This window comes from Hyperoodon ampullatus (assembly GCF_949752795.1).
Source record: "Hyperoodon ampullatus genome assembly, chromosome: 2".
Lineage (NCBI taxonomy): Eukaryota > Metazoa > Chordata > Mammalia > Artiodactyla > Ziphiidae > Hyperoodon > Hyperoodon ampullatus.
The window spans coordinates 178,368,527-178,385,938 of NC_136915.1; the positions used below are offsets into that span (position 1 = coordinate 178,368,527).

Here is a 17,412-nt window from a genome sequence, read left to right on the forward strand (position 1 = left end):
CTACTACTACTACTACTACTACTACTACTACTACTACTACTACTACTACGCTACTATAGTAGCATAACTACTATGCTTCAAGTAAATTACAGGCAATAATTGCTGACAATTAGTTAAAATGGAAAAAAAAATTGCAAGTTATGGGAAACAAGGTAGAAAGAAAGACAAATCTATACTAATTATAGGCAGAAAAAACTATAAACAGTCTTTGAAAAAGACAAGATTATCTATAGTAGTACAGACATTTAGTTAGATGACAGTATTGTTAACAAGGAACCACGAAAACCTTACTTTTGCAGAGCCATCTCCTTCTGCTGATAGAGCTCATTCAGAATCTCCACTTTCTGCCTCAGTGTTTTGCACTCATCTTCCAGTACAGCTTTGGCAGACTGCAGGGAATTGCGATCCTCCTCTAATTTCTTTATTTGGTCTGTAAGGGATAAAACATTTGAGCTTTGTGTGCACAAGAACTGGAGAACGTACTGAGGAGGCCAGCGTTAAGGGGGGTGAGAACATGGAAACAGGAAGCCACTCTTTATTTTTCCAGTGGCAATTTCTTTTCAAGAAGCAACCTACCTTCCAGGTTACATTTAGTGGACATGGAGGCTCTAAGTTTAAATTGTAAAAGTTTCAGATCCTCTTCAACTACTGATATTGCAGTCTGGGTCTAAAATTTGCAGAAGAGAGAAACAGTCTTAAAAGTGAGGCATAGTAAGAATTCACAGGCACTTATAGTACTCTATAAAAAGGAGTATACCCGAGAAATGTCCATCATCTGCTTAATCTGCTTTTTCACCTTCTCACTCCGGTCACCTAAAAAACAAAAGGATTTCAGTGCTCTTTCCTTCCTTGCTGCTTAACTATATTTTCTTGATTTCCCCCAAACAATTATCATGTTCAAACATTCAATGAAAAAACAAACTAACGAAAAGAACTGATTCAGCTATTTGACTTTTAAGAGATATGCAAACTTAGGTTGAAAAAACGAATTCCCAGTTTGTACAATAAAAATATTATCCATGCTGTACTTGAGCAAGAAGGGATATGTGAAGTCAAGCTCTTTCTCCTCTCTCAGATCTACCTGCCCCCAGTCAAATCTCTTATTTAGAAAGACTCATTCCTCTGCTCTCCCCTTGAATCTGCTACCAGGTGTAGTTTAAAACACCCACAGTGTGAACAATCTCCAACCTGGGACAGAGTGTCTACAAACATTTCTCTCATCAGTAAACACTCTTTCCCTTTAGCCTCCACTCTAACTGCTTAGTTAGGTTTACGGCTCCAACCACTCGGTACTTTTGAAATTGCTTGTGGCCCTAAAACCACAGAGCTACAGAAGTGATAAGCATGAAGTTCAGAAGGAAGTTTCTCCTACTGAGGAGTGTTCGGTAAGTACACAGAGCTGGGAGACAGGACTGATGCTGCTCTGGCTCCAGGGCACGCCTACTGCTGTACCACAAGCCAGCAACCCACCTCTGCCCAACGCATACAGACCTGCATCGTCGTCCCTTGGTACCCACAAGAGATTGGCTCCAGGACCCCCTCCCCCACCCCCCCACAGGAAACCAAAATCCGTGGATGCTCAAGTCCCTTATATAAAATGGCACAGCATTTGCATGTAACCTACACACATCTTCCCACATACTTCATCTCTAAGTTACTTATAATACCCTATACAATGTAAATGTTACGTAAACAGCTGCTGGCATGCAGCAAAATGAAGTTTTGCTTTTCTGAACTATCTGGAATTTTTTTTCTCCAAATATTTTCAACCTGCAGTCGGGTGAATCCACGGATGTGAACCCACAGATTCGGAGGGCCAACTGTACAAATTCAGTGACAGGCGTCTACAGCTTTAACCCTAACGAGGAAATTCAGACCGCTGAAAAAAGCATCAGTGTACTTGAGACTAGAAGGCAAAAAGAGGTCCAACCTCCCTGAAACCAATCTTACCTCCCACTTCTCCATTTGCTAATTCATCTGATTCATTTCCTCCTTTATTTTGACCTTCAGATTCAGATTCACAATCTAACTGATTCAACTGTGTAATGCAATTAGTCAAAGCCTAGAAAAGAAGCAAAAGGATATTTATTAGAAAGAGCCTCTCAATTTCAATTACCCAGATTCATGAGAATTCACGAGAATTAAGCATGTATTCAGGAGAATGCACTCACATTAATATTATCATCCTTGTGAGTGAGAGCTACTTCCAGATCCTTCTGAGACTTCTCAAATGATCTGATTTGTTCACTGAGCTCAGCATGTGATTTACTCCAGTCTTTGATTTCTTGCTGCAACTGAAAAGTTAAAACATGTGAATTTCTGGACGTTATGGCTTTTGCACTGTAGACAGCAAGACCACAAAAAATGAGCCAGGGAAGCAGGGAGCCATGCTTCTCCTTGGCTCGTCATTAGGGACTATACTATGGCCTTGGTTAAGGGAGAGGGGAGAGTGACTCCATCCCTCAGAACTGCAGTGAGAACCTAAGAGCTGTCAGGGACACTGATCTAGTGTATCGCATCCTTCAGAAAATTGCAGCCAGTTCAAATAATTCACTTCCAGTAGGAATAGAAGGGCACGTCTCACTGCCTACCAAGTCCAGACTCCAGATCATGTAACCGTCCCTTGGTCAGAGAAACAGTAACTGCTCAGAGGAGGGTAATAAATACCTAATTCTTTGGTCTAAGAAGCAAGTCCATCGCCCTCTTGAGGCTATTCAAGTTAATAATTGGCTGGTGCTGGATGAGACAAAGACTAAACATCCTGATAGCTGCAAGGAATTTTACAAAAGAACAGAAAACCTAGAACAGATGGAGAATGTACACATGCACTCAATTTGGGGAGCGCAGTTTAAACTCTGCATATCTAAAAATTGAATCCTGCATACATACTTCATTTCCTTAAACACCATATCCAAGAAAAGATATTCAAGAGGTAATGCTATCTGGTTTTCTAGTTTACATAATCTATGACGTTAACTTCCCTTTACCTGCTCTTTCTTCTTCTTAAGTCTTGCATTTTCTTCTTGAACCCGATGGCATTCAGACTTCACTTTCTCTTCACTAAGTTTAGCTTCATTAAGGGCAATTTGAACCTAATGCAAAACACTCCTGTTAGAGCAATAATTCCAAAGAAAAACACACAAAAAGTTACTTTCCCAATTAAGACATACGGTTTTTGTCTTTTGCATTTTCTAGCACACATCAAATGTTTGCTCCTCAAAATACTACGATATCATATTAATATATCTTCCAGGAATTGTAGAGAGCTTTACCTCTGAAAATTCTGAGGCATTCATTGAAATAACATCTTTTAACTTCTCTACAGATTTCTTGTTTTCTGATATCTGCCATGGGAAAAAGAACACAAAAATGTATTAGAATTTCAGCAGAAACACTGGGATATATGATAAAAAGAAGAAACATGAACAAAACACATCCCAGAGCCATCCTCTAGATAGCAGGTAAAAGCAGATGATCCAGTCTTGGCCTAGGAGAAAAGTCAACAATGTAAAGACATGAGGAAAGAAAATACTGAAAACATAAATATTTCATACCATCTTTCATACAACTTTCCTAGTTATGAAATAATGTGGTACATGACGAGCCAAAGAAGTCAAAGGAAAGAAAATGAAAAAAAATTCAAGTAAACCAGTTCACATCAATGATTTTTCCTAGTGGTAGAGAAAAAAATCCCAAGGTCACTTAAAAGTTCTCTTGTTAAACTAAACATGGCTGGACTTGAGGGGGAAGAGCCGACTCTCAGACACAGAATTACAAAATATATCGAGGAATTTGTCACGGAGGTGGAGCATGACTCTTCACTCTTTAACTGTGGGCTGTGCACAGTAACTTCCTTCCAGAGAGTACAATATGCAGAGGATGGAAAAAGGGTAACATTACAGCAGAGAAACCTGGCAAATACTACCTCAGCCAGGTGATCAAGCTTAACTGGGTGTGCGATATATGGGAACCCTCTCTACTATCTTTCCAACTTTTATGTAATTCGAAAACTGTTCTAGGGACTTCCCTGGTGGTGCAGTGGTTAAGAATCTGCCTGCCAATGCAGGGGACATGGGTTCGAGCCCTGGTCCAGGAAGATCCTGCATTCTGCGGAGCAACTAAGCCCATGCGCCACAACGACTGAAGCCTGTGCACCTAGAGCCCAGGCTCCGCAACAAAAGAAGCCGCAGCACTGAGAAGCCCGCGCACCACAACGACGGGTAGCCCCCGCTCGCCGCAGCTAGAGAAAGCCCACGTGCAGAATCGAAGACCCAACTCAGCCAAAGATAAATAAATAAATAAAAAATTAAAAAAAAAACTGTTCTAGCATTTAAAGTTTATTTTTAGAAAAGAACCATGCAAAAACAAATCAAAACAAAGTACTAAGACCACTCAAAGGGGCAACTATTTCTTATTTGCTCTACATGTTCCAAAGGGCAGAGCCAAGCAATATGACAATTACCCAGGGCTGAGGACAAAAGTACTTCCGAGGCCTGTAAAATTAATAACTTGGGGTATTAGCATTTAAAATTCCACGAAAATGAATAGAAGTAGGTTCAACTTCCCTGACTCCCAATATTATTCGAGTTCAAGCACGGGAAAATGCAGAGTTCATCTCACCCAACCTACAAAATAGTTCAAAAGCCAATTTACAGTAACACTTAACAGCGAAGCTCTTACCAAGTCCTGATTCTTCGCATTCTGTTCTCTCTCAGATTCTAACATAGCACGCAAACTTTTAGCTGTGTCACCCAGAATTTCATTAGTTTCCTCAAGATTCTTGATTTTATCCTACAAAAAAAGGTATTAATAATAATTACTCGTTATTTTTCTTTTGTCTTTAGAATGTAATCTCAAAAAGAGAAGGGATTTTTACCTTAAATCTAATTGCTTCATCAGAGAGAATCATGTTTTGTTTCTTGGTTTCTTGAACATGTTTCTTTGATTCCTTGATCTAAATAAAATAAAGCATTCAAAATTTAGAAACATAAATTATAGTGCTACCAAAACTTATCTCAACGACTTCCCCGGTGGCTCAGTGGTTAAGACTCTGCACTTCCACTGCAGGGGGCACAGGTTCGATCCCTGGTCAGGGAAGAACCCACATGTCGGGCCATACAACCAAAGGAAAAAAAAAACTTATCTCCAAATAGGAGATCCCTCAGAGAAGAAAGCAGTACTTTACACATATGATGATTGCTTCACATTTGGATAGTTTGTAGGAGATAAAAAAAAATTTTTTTAATATGATTTAAAAACACCATAACAACTGAACTATAAGACAGGAGGAAATAATTCGAGCTGCAACCACAGGGGGAAAAAGCTAAAAGAATAATTAATACCTTCTGCTCATAACTTGATAATTTTTGTACAAGCTCTGCATTTTCTTTCATGATATTCTTCAACTTCTCAGAAATTTGCTGTTCAGTGACTGAAAAGGGGGGGAAATCCATAAAATCATCAAAAATTGAATCACCCAACGCATTAGCAGCAAAGACATGCTATCTGGCACTCTGAGGGAAATGAACTCAGCATAACTATTACGGCTTTAAAAAGCAAACTGTAGTTAACAGCACTAAGGGTGTAAAAATATTAACATTTAAGAAAAACATAATAATAACCCTTACTTCAATGAGATTCCAATTTAAATTTATTTCAAAGACAGGAAATACAGTAAAATGTTTTAGCTCAATGTCTTTCCCCTTCATGAGCACCTTTCGTCTCAGAAAATGTGATCATTTCATATATATGCCATTTGTAAATAGAAACAGAAAATGTAAGCATATTGACATACCTCTATTCCTCAAATTATCTACTTAAATACGCATTCACTGTACTGAATAACCCAGTAGCACAGGAACACTGTTCACAGGTAATAAATTGCACTACTTCAACATTCAATCTGCCCGAGCCGAATTCTCTTCTCCCTGCTGCCACCTCAACTCCTATCTCATCTACTAGCATCACCATCTACTCTGTCATCTAAGCTAGCAACCTAGGATTAGTAAAATGTTCAGGAGTTAGTAAGTCAATCAGAGATCTGAAGTCACCAGATCTACTGTCAGCTTGCACAAAACTCATATCAAATACCAGTACTGAGGGAACAGTACAAATAACAAAATAAGCCTGAATATTTACCTTGATATACTCTATTCTTTACCTAAAAGAGAGAGAAATAAAATTAAACTTGATATCAAGACATCTTATTAATAGAGATATTATAGTTCTTAACACAATAGTCAAATCATAACAGAATGAAAATTTAATAATGGTTTGGTTCAGCATAAGGATCCACAGGATTAAAAAATAAGAAAAGGATAAAAAAAATTTCAAATTTAATTGGTAGTGATACTTCATTAATAGTTTCTGATAGATAAAAGCACTAAGGTAAATACCTTATTTTTGCAACTAAAGATACATTCACGGGGACTTCCCTGGTGGTGCAGTGGTTAAGAATCCGCCGGCCAATGCAGGGGACACAGGTTTGATCCCTGCTCCGGGAAGATCCCACATGCCATGCAGCAACTAAGCCCGTGCACCACAACTACTGAGCCTGCGCCCTAGAGACCGTGAGCCACAACTACTGAACCCGCGTGTCACAACTACTGAAGCCCGCGCGCCTAGAGCCCGTGCTCTGCAACAAGAGACGCCACCACAATGAGAAGCCTGCACACTGCAATCAATAGTAGCCCCCGTTCACCACAACTAGAGAAAGCCCACGTACAGCAATGAATACCCAACGCAGCCAAAAATAAATAAATAAATTTAAAAAAAAAGATACATTCACGTATCTTTTCAATGAGCACCAATCTTATTAAAAGAGCACTTAAGTTCCATAATGGAAAGGGATTATTATATATATGGAAGTTGCTAAGAGAGCAGATCTTAAAGGGGGGGAAAGGGGAAAGAAGATCTTGTAACTATGTATTGGTGATGGGTGTTAATAACTAGACTTATTGGCAATCATTTTGCAATATATACAAATATCAAATTATTATTTGTACACCTGAAACTAATATAATGTTACTAGTCAATTATTTCTCAATTTAAAAAAGTGAAGACGAATAGTGGTTTCATATTAAACATACTAATGCTTCACTTATCCAAATCATTTATTTGACAACCCCAAATAGCCCAAATGAGATCTAGAAACAATGATAATTGAAAAAGACTCTGAGGAAACACAATTAAAGGCATGATTGTTGTACTAAGATATGCCTCTTTCATCAGAAAACATCTTAGAATTCCTAATCAAAGTTGGCTATTGGGTGAATTTAGAAATCTAACAGACTAGAGCATCTGATTTTCCCAACCCCCTAAAAATAGCAGTCATAAATCTAAAAGGGAAAAGAAGACTGCTACAGGAAAATACACAAGCAATGAGAGAAATAACAGCTAACATCTTCTAAATCATCTCCTAAAGACAGCACCGAATTACAGGAGAATAAAATCCAAGCAGTACTCAATTTTTAAAAAAGTGTTACTAAATGTCTTTGTAACCCAGAACTTATTTCCCTTGTCAAACGTCATGGTGATGAGATGCTCAGATCAGTCCACAAGTCATCCATGATCTCAATATTATTACAGTATCTAATACCATTTTTAATGATGCTGTTCCAGGAAACTGCATTCAGAGTTCCAACACAGAAATAAATAACTATTTCTCTAATGTCACAGCCTTGCCAATGAGGGAGTAAGCTTCCTTTATCCTTTCACCCAAATCAACAGGCAAGGGAAAGCAGGAAGATGCAACAAGCAGGCAATGAGAGTAGGGACCAAGGTCCCAAATGTTGAGGCTGCAGGGCAGCAGTTAGGACATAAAGCCTACATAACCTTCTAAAAATCTAAGCCATGTCAGGGTTTTTGAGATGGGAGAATCAAGAGTGGGAAACAGAAAACATTTTCACCGTTTTCCCTTCTGTTCACCCTTTCTATTCTTTTTCCTTGTATCTGAGGAAAAGCCCCATGAGGTTTAAGGAGTCTTCACAAGAATCCAGGCAAAAGACCCTTCTTTTTAAGTGATTTTACAATCACTTGTGCAAGGAGAGAAAGCTTATTAACAATGACATGTCTGATAAAATTAAGAAATCAGAATACTCAAAGTTTAGAATGGTACTCATCCAATGCTTTTGGCCATTTAATTGTTAAGCTTCAACTGAAACTGAAAGCTTTTCATCTGCAAAGCTCATTTACACAGAATGACTTCTTCCTCAATTATGTTAGATGACCACGAAACAGAATCATAAGCATGTATCTGTACGAGAATACATACAAACATACATATATATATGTATATAAGCATGAAAGACAAATTATGCACAGAAAAAGACCCTAAGGAATAAAAATTTTAATAGTCTGTCTTTGGACACTATATAATATGTATTTCCAAATAAAAAGATGTTTTCTGAACACAACAGCACATGAGCAAATTAGAAAAATCTGTGAAACAAATATATATAAGGAAAAGCACTGAAAATTTACCTCTTCTCCTGATATATATTTTTACCATTTGCAGCATTTTTTCTGTACGTATATATGCGTTTATATAATACACAGTTTATCTATACTTTCAAGTCTTGGTTTCTGCTTTTTTCCACTTAACATTAAATTGTGAGCACTTTCTGTGCCCCAATGTCTTTGGAATACATACATTTTAAGAGCTGCCTAATATCTCATTATATAGATGAACAATAATTTAATAACCCCCCCCACGATGGATCATTTAGGTTCTGTGAAGTTTTCACTCTAATAAATACGGTTCCATTTTTAACACCCTGTACAAGATCCCTAATGTATGATCGGTTACTTCTTCAGAATAGACTATTAGATATGGTATTATACTATATAAAGGGACATGAACATTTTTAAGGCTTCTGATTTATAAACTGAAGTTTTCCCATTGAGATTATACACATGTCGTCTTGTTCACCTATGTCTTTACCAACAAAGATTACACTGTTAGCTTGGATTATAAATATTAATTTGTGTTCAACTTAGTAACTAAAAAAGAAACAAAAGGGCAAGTGATTATAAAACAGTCCTGTATTTATGAGTCTAAAGGTATACGTTAATTTTATTTACTCACAGCAAGGACAGTTCTCCAGAAGAAAATGGCAAATGAAACAACTCCTAAGAAGGCAGTGGTAAGTACAGGCTTCCAGGGCAGTCCATAAAAATCAGGCCCAGGCTGAACATCATCAGGCAATGTAGCAACTAGCTGAAATAGAGGTATTAGAAATTGTGGGAAACCTGAAAGAAATTTACAATAAAGCAGTCACAGAGAATCATCCACAGAAATCTAATTCAAACTCCATTAGATAGCGATCCCCTCAAAGTTCTTCAATAGTTTCCACTGCTTCAATAAAAAGAGGATACTGGCAGCTTCCTATTTCTTGTTTGGCTTGACGTAGTTTTAAACATTATAAATCTGTCTTTACGTTGAGCTTATATTTCCATTTTGCGATAAGCCCTACACATCATGTTGTCCAACACATGGCTTGAATCCCTCTGGATCATACTTTTCTCTTAGCTGGTTTTTATGACTTAAGCCACATAAAACAAAAAGTTGAAATATACTATAGAATCTTTTATGGCTGCAAATAAAACCGAAGTGATAATGAACAACGCAAACAATCAGCTTTTCCTCTAAGATTTGAAATCTTAATTGTTTTCTACTCACAGAAGGACAAACACTAAGAAACTGCAAACACTTCCTGATAACTGGTTTAGATAGACTGCTCTGAATTCAACTGTCTTCTATAAACCCAATGTTTTCATTTTAAAAGTTTCCTCAAAGACAGCGCATTAAACTCCTGTCTGCTTCTACACTGTTTTCACGGCCCTGTAGACGTTAACTATCATATTGGCCCCATCCCCCAAAGGTGCGGAGGATAACGTGAAAAGGAGCTGAGCTGTAGCGACGTGATAACGCTCGCTTGTTTTGATCACGACAGTGTACCAGAAAGTAAAACAGTGCCTGGCACATCGTAAGTACTCAAAAAATGAACACGCGACAAAACCTTCTCAAATACACCCCCACCATCTCCTTAAACAGCACCGAAACGTCCTGCCCGCTTCGGGCCTGACACACTCTATTTCTTCTTCGCCCCGTCAGTCAGTGTACCCGTCCTCTCAGAACTCATCCACCCGCCTGCCAGAGCTGGGGGCGGGGGCTCGTCACCTCCAGGAGCCTGCCGATGAGGGCTGCGTAGAGCACCGACAGGGGTCCCAGAAGCTCCGGGTCCCCCGGGGAAGAGGTGACAGAAGGCACAGTGGCAGGAACTGAGTCCATCGTGACGGGACAGCGGAGCGGAGGCGACGCTTCTCCGCGGGATGACACCGGACCCTCTCTCTGTCACCGTTTCCTCCTTCGGAAAGGACCCGGCTCAGGGGGCGGAACCTGGGACTGAACTTCGCCTGCCCCGGCCGCTTGCACTTTCGCCCTACTCCTCCAGTAAAACACGTCATCAGACACGGCCCCGGGCGGAAGTACACGAGTCTACGGAGGCCGGGCCCGCCGTAGGCGGGGCCGTAGCGGAAGAAACCAACGGTCGAGCACGGCGGGGGAGCAGAGCGAAGAGACCTCCGCGGAAGCCACCAAGTAACGAGGCGAAGATGAAGGGGCTCACCTGCGGCAGGAAGTGGGAGAAAGCGCTGTTCCATGGGCCCGGGAGCTTCGAGAAGGAGGAGAGTGAGCGGGGGCTGGGGGAAAGGAGAAAGGCCAGCCACTTAACTCCTGCCCAGAGGCTGTATCCTTTTGTCACCAGGTGCTGAGACGCCGGGCACCTGCCCTAAAATGCCCAGACAGGAGATCAGCTGCTCCCGCTCCCTCGATGGACCACCCCCTGCCTCGGCCGCCGTCTCCTGGGCCAGGTTCCTTCCCGGCCCGCTCCAGTCCTGCTTGCTTTTGCCCTTCCTGGATTCCAAATGTCCACACTGTCCCACATTCGTGCCGATGCCCCTTTAAAAAGTGTAATTCTAGGGAAGCTTGTCATTACCACACCTATGCCAATGAGGTCAGTTCTGGGTCCCACATTTTAGGGTTATAGGATTTGTGGAAAAGGGCAAGGAAGAGTCTGGAAATTGCGTTCTGAAAGTGGAAGAAACTAAGGATATTTAACCTGGGGGGGAAAACGATGTTTGCAGATTTTAAAGGTATGTCTATAAGTTGAATAGAAAGCCAATTCATTAGAACAATCAGGCAGGAAAAGCCTGAAAAAGAAGGGCATGGCACAGGTGGAAGGTAGGCAGGCGGTTGAAGCAGGCTCTGTAATTAAAAGTCTGGTACTGGCCCAATAATACAGACAGACAGACCATGGAACAGAACAGAAAATCTAGAAATAGGCCCAACTGCGTTGGCAACTCAGCATACAGTAAGAGTCAGTTGGGGGAAAAACAGACTTTTTAATAAGGTGGTGTTGGCCTAACTGGATAGCCAAATGGAAAATAACAAAAATTCGATCTTCTCACTATTCACAAGAATATATTCCAAATGGGTCAGAAACCTGAATGTAAAAAATGAGAACAAACAACTACTACAAAAAAAATATGGATGTATTATGAGTGAGCAACACCTTCCTAATTAGGTCTCAAAATCCAAGGGAAAAGATGTGTAACCTTGATTACTTGGAGAAAAAAAAAAAGTGTCCAGCCCGTGGACACAAAAATACAAAATAAGCAAAGCCTGACAATGAAAACGTGTGGAAAAAATATTTTTAACATACTACAAAGGGTTAATATTCCTAAAATATAAAGAACTTTACAAGTAGAGAAAATGGCCAGCAAACCTATAGTAAAATGAGCTGAAAAAATGAATAGATAGTCCTCAGGAAAAGAAGTAGGAATAGCTCACAAACAGGGAACCATGACCTGTCTCACTCATAATGAAAGAAATACAAATTAAACCCACAGTGAGATACCATTTCTCACTTATATTGGCAAGATCCAAACATTTGACAACATATTCTCTTAGTGAGAGAATGCAGAGGAAATGGGTACTCTTATGCATTGCTGATCATTATACAAAATAACAACCCCTATAAACAGTAATCTGGCAACGTCTCCCAAAATCACCTGTGTAATTACCTACTGATGCAACAATCCAACTTCTAAAGTTCTCTCTCAAAGATACTAGAAATATAACAACAAATGTTGGAAAGATATATGCACAAAACCATGTTATTCCAGCATTATTTATAATAACAAAAGGCTGGAAATAACCAAACTGTCCATCGACAGAAGAGCTGTTGAATGCACTAAAGTATGCAGTTGACCCCTGAACGACACAGAGGTTAGGGGTACAAACCCACTGAGTAGTCAAAAATCCCCATACAATTTATAGTCAGTGGGCCCTCCTTATGCGAGTTTCCTTGGTATCCTCCTTCTGTATCTGAGGATTCAACCAACTGCAGATTGTGTAATACTATAGTATGCATTTAGTGAAAACAATCCACGTATAATTAGGGATTCAAACAATTCAAACTCGTATTGTTCAAGAGTCAACTGTCCTACGAAACTGGAAAAAAGAAATCAAATAATTCTATATACTGCTAGGGTATGATGTCTAGAATATACATATCTTTTTAAAAGGGCGTGGAGAAAAGTATATTTTTATCTAAAAAAATAAAAGGAGAAATTATTTTTTTTCCAGCTTTGAGGTAAAACTGACATGCAATAAACTGCACATATTTAAAGTGCACATCTGGATAAGATGAGTGCATCTGTGAACCCATCATCACATTCAAGATAATGAACATATCCTTCACCTCCAAAAGTCTCATCTCCTTGGTAACCCTACCTCCCACCACTTGTCACAGAATTTCTGTCCTAATGGATTAGTCTGCATTTCCTAAAGTTTTATATATATGGAATAATTCACTATGTATTCTATTTTCTCTGGCTTCTCTCACTCAGTATAAATTGAGATTCATCCATGTTGCTGCATATATCAGTAGGCCATTAGTTTTTACTGCTGAGTAGTGTTTCATTGTAGGGATAAACCACAATTTATTTACTTACTCACCTGCTGATAGACATTTGGTTTTTTTTCCAGTTTTTGACTTTTACAAATTGAGCTGCAGTGAAGACTGACATACAAGGCCTTCTATGGATGTATAACTTGTTTTTCTTTGGGGTAAATGCTTAGCAGAGGGATGGCTGGATCATCTGACAGGCGTATGTCCACCTTTTTAAGAAACTGACAAAATGTTTTCCAAGGTGGTTGTACCATTTTAATATCCCCACCAGCAGTTCCTCCACATCTTCTCCAACACTTGGTCTTTTTAATTTTAGTCCTTCTATTGTGTGCAGTGATAACTCAGGGTGGTTTAAATTTGCATTTCTCTCATAATTAATGATGTTGAGCTTTTTTTTTTTTTTACTGTGCTTATTTGCTGTCCACATCACATATCTTCTTTGGTGCTGTTATTTTACTGGGTTATCAGTTTTCTTATTAATGAGTTTTGAGAGTTCTTTATATATTTGGGATATAAGTCCTTTATGAGATATATGCTTTGCAATGATTCCTTCCTAGTCTGTGGCTTGATATGATTAAGTTTAAGCCTAGCATCTTTTTTTTTTTTCTATTTGTCCCACCTGTTCTTTGTTCCCTTTTTCCCCCGATTCTGCCTTCTTTTGAATCAAGCCTTTTAATGATTCTATTTTATCTCCTTTGTTGGTTTATTAGCTATAACTCCTTGTTTTGTTATTCTAGTGGTTACTTCAGTTTATACTATACATTTTTAACTTATCAGTCTACCTTCAAGTGATACTATACTACTTCATATATGCAATAAGAATTTTACACAAGAGTTATTACTACTTCTCCCTCTCCTGACCTTTAAACTATTGTTGTCATACGTTTTATTTTTACATATTTTCTAAACCCCATAGTACATAAATAATATTTTTCTTTAAACAGTAAATTAACTTTTAAAGATATTTAAATAATGAGATAATCGTTTTATATATTTACCCATATGGTTACCATTTCTGCATTCTTCACTCTTTTGTGTAGCTCCATTATTTCCATCTGTTGTCATTTTCCTTATGCCTAAAGGTCTTCCTTTAACATTTCTTATGGTGCAGATGTGCTGGTGAATTCTTTCAGCTCTTGTATGTTGGAAAAAAAATCTTCATTTAATCTTTGTTTTTGAAAATTATTTTGCTGGGTATGCTATTGGAGATTAACAAGATTGCTCTTGAAGTATATATATATATATATATATATTTTAAAATTAATTAATTAATTAATTTTTTGGCTGTGTTGGGTCTTTGTTGCTGTGCGTGGGCTTTCTCCAGTTGTGGCGAGCAGGGGCTACTCTTTGTTGCCGTGCCCGGACTTCTCATTGTGGTGGCTTGTCTTTGTTGCGGAGCACAGGCTCTAGGCACGTGGGCTCAGTAGTTGTGGCTCAAGGGCTCTAGAGCGCAGGCTCAGTAGTTGGGGCACATGGGCTTAGTTGCTCCACAGCATGTGGGATCTTCCCGGACCAGGGCTTGAACCCATGTCCCCTGAACTGGCAGGCGGATTCTTAACCACTGCGCCACCAGGGAAGTCCTTGAAGTATATTAAAAGATATTCTTCTACTGTATTCTCCCATTCCTTGTTTCCAACAAGAAACCTGACGTCAACCTTATCTTACTTCCTAAAATCTCTTTTCTCTAGCTGCTTTTAAGATTGCTCTTTATTACTTATTTTGATCAACTTGATTATGATATGTCTTGGTGTAGTTTTCTTCATGCTTCTTATACTTGGGTTTCATTGAACTTCTTAGATCTGTGGGTCTATAGTTTTCATAAATTTTGGAAAATTTTCACCCATTATTTCTTCAAATAATTTTTTGGACACCTCTTCTATCCTTTCCTGCAGGGATTCCAGTTATACACTTATTACAGTGCTTGAAAGTGTCCCCACAGCTCACTGATGACCTGTTCTTTTTTTTTTTTTTTTTTGCGGTACGCGGGCCTCTCAATGTTGTGGCCTCTCCCACTGCAGAGCACAGGCTCCGGATGCGCAGGCTCAGCGGCCATAGCTCAAGGGTCTAGCCGCTCCGCGGCATGTGGGATCTTCCCGGACCAGGGAACGAACCCATGTCCCCTTCATCGGCAGGCAGACTCTCAACCACTGCGCCACCAGGCAAGCCCGACCTGTTCATTTTTCTTGAACCTTTTTTCTCCTGTATGTTTCATTTTGGATAGCTTCTATTACTATATCTTCAAGTTCACTAATCTTTTCATCTACAATGTTTAGTCTAGTATTAATCTCACCCAGTATATTTATCACCTCAGGCAGTTCATCTTTAGAAGTTTGATTTGGGTCTTTAAAAAAAAAATCTTTCATGTCTCTAATTAAATGGTAATAATAACTGTTTAGTATCCTTGCCTAATTCTAACATCTCTGGCAGTTCTTGGCTGGTTTTGATTGGCTGATTTTTCTCCTCATCATGAGTCATCTTTTCTCACCTCTTCGCATGCCTGGTAATCTTTGACTGGATGCCATACATTATGAATAAATGTGAGGGTGAATTTTTTATGTCAGTTTGGCTGATCATGGGGTTCCCAGATTAAATGTCATTTTGGGATATGTCTGTGCGTGTTTCCAGATGAGATTAGCATTTGAATTGATGGAATCAGTAAAGTACGTTGCCCTCGCCAGTGTGGGCATCATCCAATCCACCGAGGGCCTGAATAGAAAAAAATGCAGAAGAAGGAATTTGTCCCTTCTTCCCTGATTTCTTGAGCTGGAACATCAGTCTTCTACTCTTGGTGCTCCTGGTTCTCAGGCCCTCAGACCTAGACTGGAATCTCATCATCGGCTCCCCAGGCCGTTGGACTTTGGACTGATTACAACACCAGCTCTGTGGGGTCTCCAGCTTGCAGACTGCATACTGTGGGACTTCTCAGCCTCCATCTCTGTGTAAGTCAATTCCTTGTAATAAATCTCTTCCCATATGTATGTCCTCTTGGTTCTGTTTCTCTAGAAAACCCTAACTAATACAACAGATATTCTTAAGCTTTGTCCTGGGATGCAGGTAAATTACTGGGAAACAATTTGATTCTTTTGGGTCTTGCTTTTAAGATTTGTTATGTAAGACATGAGCAACATTTAGTCTGAGGCAAGACCCTTCTGAAACTCTACCCAATTCCCCTAGAATTAGGAGGTACTGTTCCTGGCCCTTTGTCAGCAACTGTTCCCTCTACTCACTGATGTGTTTCTCTGACCTTGAACAGTCTTGTCACACTCATGTGCTCATCAAAGGGGACCTCTCAAAGATCCCTAGGGTTCTCTCTCTGTGTAGTGCTCTCCTTTTGGTACTCTGCGCTGTGAATTCTAGCTGCTTTGCTTTCCCTGGACTTTCAGCTCCATCCCCTTAACTCAGGGTTCCTCCTTTCTGTGCCACAGGCTGGGAACTTTCTCAAGGCAATAAAATGTAACAATTGTAGCCCTCATGGCATCTGTTCCCTGCCTTTCAGGAATTACTGTCCTCTGTTACCTGATGACTTGAAAACTGTTGTTTCATGTGTTTTGTCTGATTTTTTCTTTTTAGCTCTTTCAGTTAGAAGGGTAAAGCTGGTACCTAAAAATCTATCTTGGCTAGATGCAGAAATCATTTGCTTATTTTTTAATGGTAGGGTAGATAATGAAATTAATTTTTAAAATACCTATAGAGGAAGGGTATCAACAGGTTGGACGAAACTAGGACAAAAGTTACACTTCTCTGAATATACCTTGTTTTACAAATTGACTTGGGCTCTTGTAAATGTTAGATAATTATAAAATAAAAAATCTTTTAAAAATCCCTAAAAATTGAAAGCAAATATAAAATAATTAACCTAACTGTGTATCAAGTTGGTGGCAGAACAACATGAAGGAATTATTTCAGGCATACCCTAGTGGGATATAGGTTAAAGACAAAAAGAATTGCAAAACATGCTTGCAATATTTTCAATAATGTATCGCTGGTGGCAGTGTTGATATTGGTATTTTTAATACTGTTATGTGAATATTGTAAAATAAGGTAAATAATTATGTTGATGTCAGTAAAAACTGAGATTTCCAACACTGAAGAAAGAAAATACTATGTCAGATAGATGTGGTTACCTTAAATTCCACTAGTATCCTTAATTCTGATTGGGAGCATCCACGTGGCATCATGATGAATATTCACATAAGAAAATCCCCACATATTTCCTAGCTTTGTCCTCTAAAAAAGGCCTAGACCTGATGGCCAACTCAAAAGCAATAAGCAATCTTAGTACCCAGAATGTTGCCTCTAAATACCATTTCCTACTAAAAGGAACCAGGGCTCTTTAGAGAAATAGCTCCTTCGAGATCTGGGCAGAAAATGTACAAAATGAGCTTGGAACATCTAGTTACATTAGAAAGCAAGGAAGGTATCAGCGACCATGAGGTGG

General features: G+C 39.2%; 1 protein-coding gene across 5 annotated transcripts in view; it reads right to left on the reverse strand.

Annotated features, from left to right (window-relative positions):
• The window catches only part of MIA3 (MIA SH3 domain ER export factor 3), a gene marked incomplete at its 5' end in the record, with an annotated part of 53,877 nt that overhangs the window by 12,944 nt on the left and 23,521 nt on the right, over positions 1–17,412 (reverse strand). For 2 of the 5 annotated variants that reach the window (XM_079696309.1, XM_079696308.1), the window contains 13 exons: positions 292–430; positions 577–667; positions 758–813; positions 1,951–2,062; positions 2,172–2,294; positions 2,988–3,092; positions 3,273–3,344; positions 4,681–4,791; positions 4,877–4,954; positions 5,343–5,431; positions 6,139–6,160; positions 9,086–9,217; positions 10,181–10,291. In XM_079696309.1, the coding sequence (XP_079552435.1) occupies positions 292–430; positions 577–667; positions 758–813; positions 1,951–2,062; positions 2,172–2,294; positions 2,988–3,092; positions 3,273–3,344; positions 4,681–4,791; positions 4,877–4,954; positions 5,343–5,431; positions 6,139–6,160; positions 9,086–9,217; positions 10,181–10,291 (1,241 nt within the window). Of the gene's footprint in view, positions 1–291; positions 431–576; positions 668–757; positions 814–1,950; positions 2,063–2,171; positions 2,295–2,987; positions 3,093–3,272; positions 3,345–4,680; positions 4,792–4,876; positions 4,955–5,342; positions 5,432–6,138; positions 6,161–9,085; positions 9,218–10,180; positions 10,292–17,412 lie in introns of those variants that run through there. The other 3 variants (XM_079696306.1, XM_079696305.1, XM_079696307.1) reach the window with 2 other exon arrangements.